The 9,729-nt window shown below is 42.7% G+C and overlaps 1 protein-coding gene across 2 annotated transcripts in view; it reads right to left on the bottom strand.

The window, feature by feature from the left end:
• The window catches only part of ATP7B (ATPase, Cu++ transporting, beta polypeptide), a 79,012-nt gene that overhangs the window by 43,019 nt on the left and 26,264 nt on the right, over positions 1–9,729 (bottom strand). For both annotated transcript variants that reach the window (XM_006758661.2, XM_015560608.1), the window contains exon 3: positions 5,577–6,804. In XM_006758661.2, the coding sequence (XP_006758724.1) occupies positions 5,577–6,804 (1,228 nt within the window). The remainder of the gene's footprint in view (positions 1–5,576; positions 6,805–9,729) is intronic.

Here is a 9,729-nt window from a genome sequence, read left to right as displayed (position 1 = left end):
TTAAAATGTTAAAATCAAATCTGATATTGTTTTACCTTTTATTTGGTGTGTGGAAGGTGTGCGGAAGAGGGGGTAGTCTTATACGGCGAGTATATAACAAACTCTGTATTTTGAGTGGAAATGTTAGGGGGTCGTCTTATACGCCCAGTCGTCTTATACGCCGGCAAATACGGTACATATTTCTAAATATAAGTTATATATGCTTGGGTAAAGTCTACAAGACCATATATGAACTGAAGTGAACCATGTGGACTTTGAGGGAAGAGAATTCCAGACAGAGAGGACAGCAAGAATAAGCCAAATATGAGGACTCCAAAGGGGTCAGAAAGGTAATGGGTGAGGAAGGGGGCTTCTAAATCACCGTAAGGGCTCCTCCTCTTACAATATGAGAAGGGAGGGTTTGGAACATCAGCAGAATAATAGGATCTCTGTGGATGCTGGGCAGAAAAATCACTGCAAGGATGAAAATCAGTAAATAGAGGCACCAGTTCAGAGCCTCTTGCAAAATCTGGGAGACAGGTAATGGTGGTGTGGACCAGGGTGCTGACCTGTACAACCTTATACCCAAGCTTCATCTAAGCCAGACTGCTTTCAAGACATACCTGGAGGACTCCTGCCTGTGGGCCTATGCTTGTGTCTCCTCTGCCCAGTGTGCCTGATGAGATCCTATCCATTCTGATATCCTATCTAAGCCCCCCTCCACCACTACCTCTACCATCAAGTCTCTGGGAGCCCCACAACCAGATGCTGGATTTTCTCCTTTACTTACACCTTACTTGTTGCAATTATTCTAAACCTGCCTTAGATGATGGGTCTCTGTGATCTGCTACCTCATACGAACCACACACAGGCAGGTGCTAGACTCTGAGTACTTCATGGCAGCCAGCACAGTGCCCGAGACCCAGAAGATCCTCAGCACATGTTGGTACGAGAGAACCGTGCCCAGAAAGTGGCATTACATATTTACAACAGTGAGAGGAATATGTTATACCTAACAGATGACTTTTCCTCATACTATATTCATATATCCATCTTTTCCATCAATTTATTCATTCATTTAAAAAATAGTTACCATGTAAATCAGTGAACAGATGCAGAGCTGCCTTCTAGATAAAAATCAAGTCTAAGTGTATTCTTAGCTGTCAAATTGTAACTGCAAAAACCTTATTTTCTTTAATCTGGACTTTTATTTCTACTTTTCCCTTGACTCCACTAGCCTCACCCAGCACCCTGACTCAACCACCTCCTCTCTCTTGCTTAATCATTAAGCCATCGGGACAATGAGGTTCTGGTCAGCATCTAGTAGTCTTAGGAACAAGGCCCTGGGTCTATTGACTCTACAGACAGAATCTTCAATCCAACTAAAAACAATATCTTGGCCTCAGTTGTGTTTTAGTTCCTGACCCAGGAAAGCGGAAAGATCTCAAAGAACAAATACTTGCGAAGTTGGACAGAGCAACTCCATAGCTGACATTAGGACCAAATGCAATGATGAATTACCCTAGCACCAACCAATCAACACTAATCCCTTTAGTCACTATGACTAATGATCTTTTCCCTATATAATCCATCCCCTGGAAGCCATCAGGGAGCCAGGTCATTGAGCATGAGCTACCTGTGACTCCAGGCACGACACCATCTCCTTAATAAAGCCCTACTTTCTTGGCTGCAAACTCCTGTTCATGTCTTATTGGCCTTTGATGTGTGCAGGCAAACGGACCCTTTCAGTCTGGTAACAAAATAAAATGGCTGAAATTCAAAGCCTGTCACTTGCCTATGTGCTGTCACAGACCTTCCTTTACTGACCTCCCTTCATTATCAAGGGTTCTGACCCCTGCAAACCACTTACCCTGGCTTTTTTGTCAACTAGTTTCTGATTGAATTTGGCACACAGGAGGTACAAAGTGGGAAATGATAGTACAGAAAGGGGGAAAAATGAAAGTGTTTTCCATCTGTTTATTACGACTCCAGCTCCTGGCTCTAGCCTTTCTTTCTTTGTTGTTAATCCTCACCTTGAGGATATTTTTTTCCATTGATTTTTAAAGAGAGTGGAAGGGATGGGAAGAGAGAAACATCGATGTGAGAGAGACACATCGATTAGTTGCTTCCTGCATGTGCCTGGACCAGAGCTGGGGATTGATCCTGCAACTCAGATACATGCCCTTGACCGGTTATCAAACCAGAGACCCTTCAGTTTGCAGGCTGACGATCTAACCACTTAGCAACACTGGCCAGGGCCTGACTATAGCCTTTCCCTTCTTAGTTTCAGTAGCACCAGGTGCCACCAGGCAACCTCAGCCTTGGGCTCTTATAACGCTCTCTTCCCTCAGACCCACCTGCCAGGAAGTGGTGGCTTCTGCTAGTGCTAATCTAGGGTTTCCTTCCTATTCTGTTTGGTTTTCCTTCCTAAGAGATTTCCTTAAAATCTCTATAAATAATTCCCTGGATTAAAGCCCTCCACTGAGCTACCCTGTGACCCTGCTAGTCATGGCCCATTATTTTCTTTCTCTTTCATTTCCTTCACAAATACCTACTCAGTGCTGGGTGCTACTGAGTCAAAGAAGAAACAAATCACATGGTTTGAAGACTGTCCTCAAGGAGTTCCTATTCAATCCAGAATGAATAATCAAATACAAATGATGCCTTTTTAACATTTAAGTGGCTATAAGGGGTAGTCCCAGCACACTTACAGTTTATCCTAAACTAAGATTGACAGGTAAAATACAGAATGTCCAGCTAAATTCGAATTTCAGAAAAACCATGAGTAACACTAAAAAAAAATAAAAATAAAATGTAATTTATCTAAAATTCAAATTTAACTAGGTGTTCTATATTTCTTATTTGGTAAATCTGATATCCTAAATACCTCTTGGGATAAACATAGCTCTTATAACTCTGGACAAGAAAAATCACTGGGTTTTTTTCTTTTAGGTTTAATTTAATCCAAATATTCTGGATTATGTAGTTCAATGCAAATTTCTTTTTACTGCCAATAATTTGATTCCACTGTTGAAAGACCTTAAATTTCACACAGATATGGCAGATGATGGCTTCATACTACATTTCTCACCTTTTGAGTACAGGATTTACGGTTCTTTTGTGTTTTCCTTATTTATTTTTATTTTAAATAAATAAACAAAACCCACCTCCTTCCTGAAACTTGGTACAGGACAAAGTACAGATGGCGCCAAGTCACTCCACCTGACTTATCCACTCCTTTTAAGGGTGTGTGTGTGCAGGAAAGTATCACAACAGAGCAAACTTTCCAGGGAGAAATTCTTTATCTCAGTGGTGGTCAGAAAATGGAGAAAATGGATGTGGGAAACTCAAGTGCAGCTGGCCCTGAGTATGGTCAGTGGGCTTTGCCCACAAGTTCTTCTTAGGGACGAGCATGCAGGTCCAGCCAGAAGCTGAGAAACTGTCCACATCCTCATCCACCCTGCATTTGCATTGACATACAGGGCATGTATTTTGAAATCTAAACAGTAAAAACATTATCACCCAATAGTTGTCCCTCACAAAATGTCCCACACTCCCTCCTTATCCTCAGCCTCTCCCAACCACCCCTCCCTATCTTCTACCCGACTCTGTCCCTTCCAGACCTAAGCTACTGGAGGTCTGCACCTCCCTACCACCATGCAGGCAGTGAGCAACTCCAGCCGATGGTCTCCTCTTAGTTAAACCTTAGCCTCTCTGGACCCTCTTCCTTTATTTCCAGGACCCTTCCCTCTTCTCATGTCACTTGCCTGCAAGATCTTCCTCTTATAGGTGCCACCACCTCCCACCCCCCCATCCCTCCCCCCATTCCTTCCACACCAGTGCCATCACATTCCTCCTCTGCTCCTTCCCTTCTCACACTCACTCTTCCTTCCTAGGTCCTCTGTTATCTCTGGCTCCAATCACTCAAATCTGCATATATGAACTGAAGTGAACCATGTGGACTTACCAGCCCCACTCTCCCCAAAATTCAGGACTCATAAGCCCAGCCACCCTCCAGCATCTACCTCAGCTGTGGCTCATCCCAGGCTCTCCCTTTCCTCCCTAGCCTGCCCCCATCACACACACCCTTAATCTGACACCAAGCTTGCAGATCTGACCTGAGTGTCTTCCAACTCCATCTCTTGCTCTCCAGCCCACATCATTTCTCACCCAGCCTCTTATGGGGTCTCACTGCCTCAACCCCCACTGCACCCTAACACTGACTGGTCCCCTAAAACATAATCTGGTCTGTACTTCCTCTGATTAAAACCTTCTGGTGACTCCCCCTGCCTTTATAATAAAGTCTAAACTCAACCTGACATGCAGGGCCTATTTGAGGTGGCCCAGCCACCGTCTACCACCCTCTGTGAGTCCCACACTCAGGCCACTCTCCTCTGCAGCTTCCCCAACACACTGTGCTGCCGCTCAGGCCTTCAGACCACTGTCCAGGCTGCTTTGTCCCTGGTCACTTCCCCACCCCTCCTGCCCTACCCCAATCTCCTGCCCCTCACTGGTTCACTCCTACTCCCTCTCCCAGGGGAGACCTGCCTAAGCTGGGAGCTTGGCTCAGGTGCCCCTTGCCTGGGCTTGCACAGGACTTGTCCAGTTACACTGCAAGGGTTCCCTCCTCTCAGAACCCTTCTCACTACAACATAAGCTCTCAGGAGAAGCCATGTGGCACTCATTCAGTCACACAGTCCTGACGTACGATAGAAATTATGCTATATTTGCTGGGCTCCTATGTAAGGAAAATGAAAAATAGGCAAATGACCAGTCAATGAGAAGAGGGGGCAGCAGGGATGGCCACAACCCTGGAAACTGTTTAGTGAGGTTGACATCAAGGTACGGGGACCCTGTGTGCTTTTGTGGAACATTTCACCACATCCATCTTCTCACAGCCATCAAGGGTGGGGAGCAAAGGAAATCATCCTTAAGTCCTTCCCTTACTTCCCACTTTTAAGAGAATGGGTTCTGGGTGGTGAGTCTAATATTACATTATTTTTATGATTTTATTCTATTTAGCAGAGAAATCTTCAGGGAGAATGATGATGATTCTTTGGTCAGAGAAGGACCTGATATTCCTACTGTAAAACCCAGGTGCCTCAGTGATTGAGCATCAATTTCTGAACCAGGAGGTCACGGTTCAATTCCCAATCACACCTGGGGGGGCACACACCTGGGTTGTGGGCTCGATCCCCGGTGGGGGGGCCTGCAGGAGGTAGCCAATCAATGATTCTCTCATCATTGATGTTTCTATCTCTCTCTCCCTCCCCCTTCCTCTCTAAAATCAATAAAAAATATATTTAAAAAACAAAACAAACAAACAAAAACGAATCAGGGTTCTGTTCAGAAAAGAAGCCAAGAGTCCAAGGACCTCAGCATTTTAGTCCCAGCTACACAAGAGGCAAAATCTAAATAAACACTTGGAAATTCTAAGTCCTCTAGCCTGAAAAACTTAACACACAAGGGAAAGTTTCAGAATTCTGTTACCATGGTCCACATGTGAGGCAGTGAGTGTGGCTCACCTGTCCAAACACGCAGGTACGATGCCATAAGACACAAAGAGAAAGGAGACAACCCCAGGGTTAACTACGTACCGGAAGCAATGGAAACCTCAAATCCCATTTCTTCTACAGCAGCTCGGAGCTCTTCTGGGTTAATTACAGAGGGATCATAGTGAATCGTTCCAGTCCCATCAGCCAGAGAGACTGAGATTTGCTGCACACCTTCCCTTTGGGAGATCAGGCCTTCGATGGACTGGACACAGGATGCACAGGTCATGCCAGCAATAACAAGCACCACGGTACAGCACGCATCTTGCACCTGGGTTCTCTGAGCAGGGACAGGGGAGTGATGTGTAGAAGACCTGTTATCTGTCCCACTTCCTTCTCCTCCATCAGGAAGAGAAACTTTAAAGTTCCCTGGTGGAAGAGCCTCAATCGCCTTCTGCAGGGCCCCCGGGGAGACATAAGAAGGATCGTACTGTACTTGGGCAGTTCTGTTCTCCAAGGACACCTGAATATTTTGAACCCCTGGGAGTTTGCTGATATTTTCTTCAATATTCCGGACACAAGACTTACAGTGCATTCCATCTACGCTCAGTTGCAGGGTGACCACATGGCTCCCTTGCTGCTCCAAGGTCTGAGAGTTATTGACATTCTGGTTCAAAGTAGAAGGTGTTTTTGAGTAAGCGCTCTGTAACCGTCCAATATCAATTTGTCCCAGGCTTACAGGAGCCACTTTGTTCTTGATGACAGCTTCAAACCCCATGTCGTTGACATGGTCCCTGAGATCTTGAGGTTGAATAAGATAAGGCTGATAAGTGATGACTGCCTCTTGGTTGCTGAGTGAGACTCTGACTCTCACCACTCCTTGCAGTTTCCCAACCTTGCCTTCTATGGAGCTGACACAGGACTGGCAGGTCATGCCCTCTACTCGAAGCTTGACTACAGCCTCCAGGGCTGGCAAGGACCTTAAAGGCCAGGAGTCAGCCTTTCCTTCTGCAATACTGGCCTCGAAGCCCATGTCCTCAACTTGACAGCAAACCTGTGGCAGGCTCAAAACTGATGGCACATATTTTACAATTGCGCTGCCTTGTTCCAGGGAAACCTTTATACTCACAATGCCTTTCAAACTGGAAATCCTGCCCTCAATAGACTTTACACATGACTGGCAAGTCATGCCCGAAATGCTGATGGTGCCACTGATTGTCTGTGAAGGGCACATACCGTCCAGACTACCTTCGTAGCCAACATTGTCAAAGGCAAAACTCTGTTTCATTGTTGGTTCCCAGCCACGAGTAGGCAAAGAAAGTTTAGACAGAATCTAAAAGAAAAAGAAATAACTATTTTTATTCTTAAAACAAATTTTTTTTTCTAAACTATCCCACTTTGTCTGTCACTGAGAAAATGGAAAGCAATGCCACTGGTGTCTAAACATCCCAAGAGTACAAGAGCATAAAATGCAGGGAAAGAAAGCTATAGACATTACAGTTGACCCAATTCCTACAGTCAAAAATCTGCATATAACTTTGATTCCGCAAAAACTTAATACCCGGCCCTCCGCATCCATAAATTCCCAACCTTAGATCTAAAAAGTTGACCTTTAAACAACACAGATTTGAACTGCAAAGTTCTACTTATTAGTGTTGTTCTAAGATCAATTGTGTTTATCAAATGAAAGAGTTCAGACGGGTTCCTTTTAGTTCTGACATTCTGTGATTCTGAACCTAGAAGTCAACTTGCCTACCTTAGTGAAATGTTTTATCTTACCTAGATGTGGAGATGTCTATGGGAAAGGAGTTTACGTGACACAGTTTACAAGCACAGAATAAGCATGCAGGCCTGTGACAGAGGCAGTAAGCACAGCAGCCCACAGATCTCCCAAGAGACCCTCCCCCAGTACCTGAAACCACCCCCCAACTTGGTCCTTTCAGCTCTAAGTTAAGGGTCTGGCTGCAATGCAAATACAAAGATTAGGTAACACCTTAATTCCGTATCTCATTCTAGGTGTGTCTGTCTTAATCTCTCAGCAGGACTTAACTATTCTTAACAATCACAGGGTACTCAAGCATGTCAAACTCACGGCATGTTCCAAATGCAGACCTTCCAGGCCCCATGGGTTCAGACCATATATACCAGAGGAAAAAGATCTGAAAGTATGCTCCCTGAGTCAGAGGAACTGAGCTGGGGCAAGAAGGGCAGGAGTGGAAAAGCTGGAAGAACAGGAAGTTGAGTTTAACAAGAAACTTCTAAATTCTGCCTTTGCTGAATGTCACTGTCCTCCCTTGTGTTCAGGACAGCTGTAGCATTACATAAAATTACAAGTGTGTCACCAAATTAAATGGGACCCATTTTCTTAATGTACCACAGTACAATTGCCTGATTTCTTCTCATAATGATGAGGCCTCAGCCATTCTATTAACATACATGATTTTCTTTCAAAGGTCCCAGCCTCAGCACTCTCTTAATTAGATACAGTTTTTATGCCAGTACTATTACATATTTCAGAAATTTGGGAACAGGCCTTTATACATGGTACATGATAAAAAAGCATGTCACTCTCTGCTCCTACACAATCCTACTTATCTTCAGATGAATCTATTACATGGATTGATTTCCGTATCGCCATCCATAAAATGCGTAATCTTTCTAACTTCAGATTTTGAGCAGCTAAACAAGATAAAGTTTAAGTAACTTTTAAAACTGACTATAAATGTTCATTTATATATCCACAAAGGAAATCATAAGCTAATTTGAGATTAATAATTATAAAGAATTGTTTTTAAAAATACTTACTATAGCATTTTCTAAAATAGTATAGAAAAGAGGGAATAATTAAGTAAGGGGCAGCAACCAAGTACGGCTGCTGAATTCAGTAAATAAACTGAAATTATATATGGTGTAAATATGGAAATGTAGTATAGAAGGATGACATGGCTCAACAGTATTAACTGACAACTGGATAGCCACACCTCAGAAATCTATCTGGAAAAATATAAATCTAGAATGTATATATCAAAATACATTTCAGATAGATTTAAAAGGAAGATATAAAAAGCAGAATGAGCCTAAACTGGTTTGGCTCAGTGGATAGAGCGTCGGCCTGCGAACTGAAAGGTCCCAGGTTCGATTCCGGTCAAGGGCATGTACCTTGGTTGCGGGCATATCCCCAGTAGGAGATGTGCAGGAGGCAGCTGATCGATGTTTCTCTCTCATCGATGTTTCTAACTATCTCTCTCCATTCCTCTCTGTAAAAAATCAATAAAAAATATATTTTTTAAAAAAAGCAGAATGATAAAAACATGGGGGAATATCTATTATAATCTCAGAGTGAGGAAAGTCTAAATATGACAAAACAAAAACAAGAAAATCCAGAAGCTATAAAATTACAGATTGATATATCTAACTATAATAAGAGAAAAAATTGCTCAAACCAAGGCAAAAGTTAAAGAAACTGAGGGGGAAAAGCTTGACTTTACATTAAGCAAACTAAGAGCTAATTTCTTTAACACATAAAGAGGTCCTTCAAAGAAGAAAAAGGTTAACAACCCAACAGAAAATATAGGGTAGTTCATCAAAAAGAAAATACAAGTGGCTTAATAATATATAAAAAACTATTAAATGAGAAATGTAACATTGCAATCTCACTGTGGCACAGTTTTCACCATTCAGATTGACACTCATTTTGATTCTCAGAACTAATGGGGATGTCACTTCTCTGGAAGGCAGCTTGGCAATATGTATTAAAATTACAAATTCACATATTCTTTGACCCAGCAACTCTATATCTAAAAATTTAGCCAGTAAATATATATGTTTATATGCAAAAGGAAGCATACAACAAAGGTTGGAAATAAATATCCATAAATAAGAGGATGATTAATTAGATCATTGCACAGCTATACAATGGAATACTATCCAGCTCTTAAAAAGATTAAAGCAACTTTGTAAATACTGAAATAGACTGATATCTAATATATTGTTCAGTGAAAAGCAAGGCACAGAAATACATAGTACCTTCAGTTATCTATTCTGCATGACACCAAATTTAGTGGTTTATAATGAATGCACATAGATTTTCAATTTGGACAAGGCTCAATATGGAAAGCTCGCTTTCTATGCCACATAGCATTTTCTGGAATGGACTGCTCGGGCTGAGATGCCACTTCCAAGATGGTTCATTCATCACAATGACTGGCAAGTTGATGCCAGTTGCTGTCTGGAAGCTGTTGATCACAGAAACCCCAGT

The sequence above is a fragment of the Myotis davidii genome, unplaced genomic scaffold (genome assembly GCF_000327345.1).
Source record: "Myotis davidii unplaced genomic scaffold, ASM32734v1 scaffold1035, whole genome shotgun sequence".
Classification (NCBI taxonomy): Eukaryota; Metazoa; Chordata; class Mammalia; order Chiroptera; family Vespertilionidae; genus Myotis; species Myotis davidii.
The sequence above is the reverse complement of the archived record's forward strand: the minus strand, read 5'-3'. Positions and strand labels throughout refer to the sequence as shown.